Source organism: Pseudomyrmex gracilis, unplaced genomic scaffold (genome assembly GCF_002006095.1).
Source record: "Pseudomyrmex gracilis isolate BER0280 unplaced genomic scaffold, ASM200609v1 scaffold_5890, whole genome shotgun sequence".
NCBI lineage: Eukaryota > Metazoa > Arthropoda > Insecta > Hymenoptera > Formicidae > Pseudomyrmex > Pseudomyrmex gracilis.
The window spans coordinates 1-1,414 of NW_018026474.1; the positions used below are offsets into that span (position 1 = coordinate 1).

Below are 1,414 nucleotides of genomic sequence, written 5' to 3' on the forward strand. Positions count from 1 at the left end.
GTTAACGCCAGTACCAAGAACGGTATAACTTTTTATATTGCAGCTGAGGAATAATATTTACAGATTGATGAACATCTTTTAAAACATGGAGTTTAATTGGAGAGTTATTTCTACATATATTTCTTTCTTTTCAGGTGTTACTCCACTGTTTCTTGCTGTTAAAAGAGGATATGTAGATGGTGTTAAGATGCTTATAAACAGAGGTTCTAACATTAATGCTGAAACTCGGGATGGCACAACTCCGCTTCACGATGCGATTGAAAATAAGAAAATAGAAATTGCTGAATTACTTTTAAATCATGGAGCTAACGTTAACGCCAGTAATAACGGTATAACTCTTCTTCATATTGCAGCTAAGAAAAGATATTTACAGATTGATGAACATCTTTTAAATCATGGAGTTTATATTAATTCTACATATATCTATTCTTTTACACCAGGTTATACACCACTGTGTCTTGCTGTTAAAAACATGGATGTAAATGTTGTTATGATGCTGTTAGACAGAGATGCTAACATTGATTCTATATTATATAAGGTTTATCTTGACCTTTATTATAGCTTCATTGGTTATAAACCAGTTGGTGATATTCTTACACAGCATATAGTTAAGATGAAAACTGTAAATTTCTACGTAAGTGAAGACTTATTGTCAATGAGTAGCAAGTATGAAATAAGATATTTACAGGATATATGTGAAAGAGAAGTAGCAGTCATGAAGAATGAGAAAATTAGTAATTCTAACATTTCATTTTATGATATCTTGATAAAAGATACAAATCGAGTAGCACTATATATGAGAAATGAAAATGTAGTGCAGGTTCTAAGATCAGACGATTATAAAACAAAATTTCCAATATACGCTAGCATGATAAAAAATAAGTTTAGAAAAGGTATGGAAAGGAAAGAGTTGCTCGAACAAGGCACTACAATTTTCTATTTTTTCTGTAATTTTCCTAAGCTACCACTTGAGTGTATTGAACAAATATTTAGTTACCTAAGTGATAACGACGTAAGAAGTTTAATAGATACTTGTAAGTCTGTTAGTGTCAGTAATCTTAATACTGATATTAATGATGTAACAATTACCTCAAATACATCTAAAGTGCTATGTGTGTAAGTTAAAGAAGAACGAACTACTTTAAACATGAAATAACAGCTATAAAAAGTTAAAGATTATTACTTTATTTTATAAATACAGATTACTATCTTATTTTAAAATTATATTTTTGTAAGAGTTTATCGTATTTTACTTTTTTAAAAGTTGGTTTTTACGTTTATATTCTCTTGGATATGTTTTCTTATGATGAATCCAAGGAAAACTAGGCTGTTTTATATCTCTCACTTTTTCAAACTTTGTGTCAGATTTTATAACATTTGTACAACAAAAAATTTATACACATTAATCCGATGA

The 1,414-nt window shown here is 28.9% G+C and overlaps 1 protein-coding gene across 1 annotated transcript; it reads left to right on the top strand.

Annotated features, from left to right (window-relative positions):
- Positions 1 to 6: 6 nt before the first annotated feature.
- On the top strand, positions 7 to 1,401 carry LOC109863518 (ankyrin-1-like). Its single transcript, XM_020443776.1, has 3 exons — positions 7 to 22; positions 135 to 329; positions 441 to 1,401. Exons 2-3 carry the CDS (start codon positions 188 to 190, stop codon positions 1,118 to 1,120), a joined length of 822 nt encoding a protein of 273 aa, XP_020299365.1. The 5' UTR covers positions 7 to 22; positions 135 to 187; the 3' UTR covers positions 1,121 to 1,401.
- Positions 1,402 to 1,414: the final 13 nt, after the last annotated feature.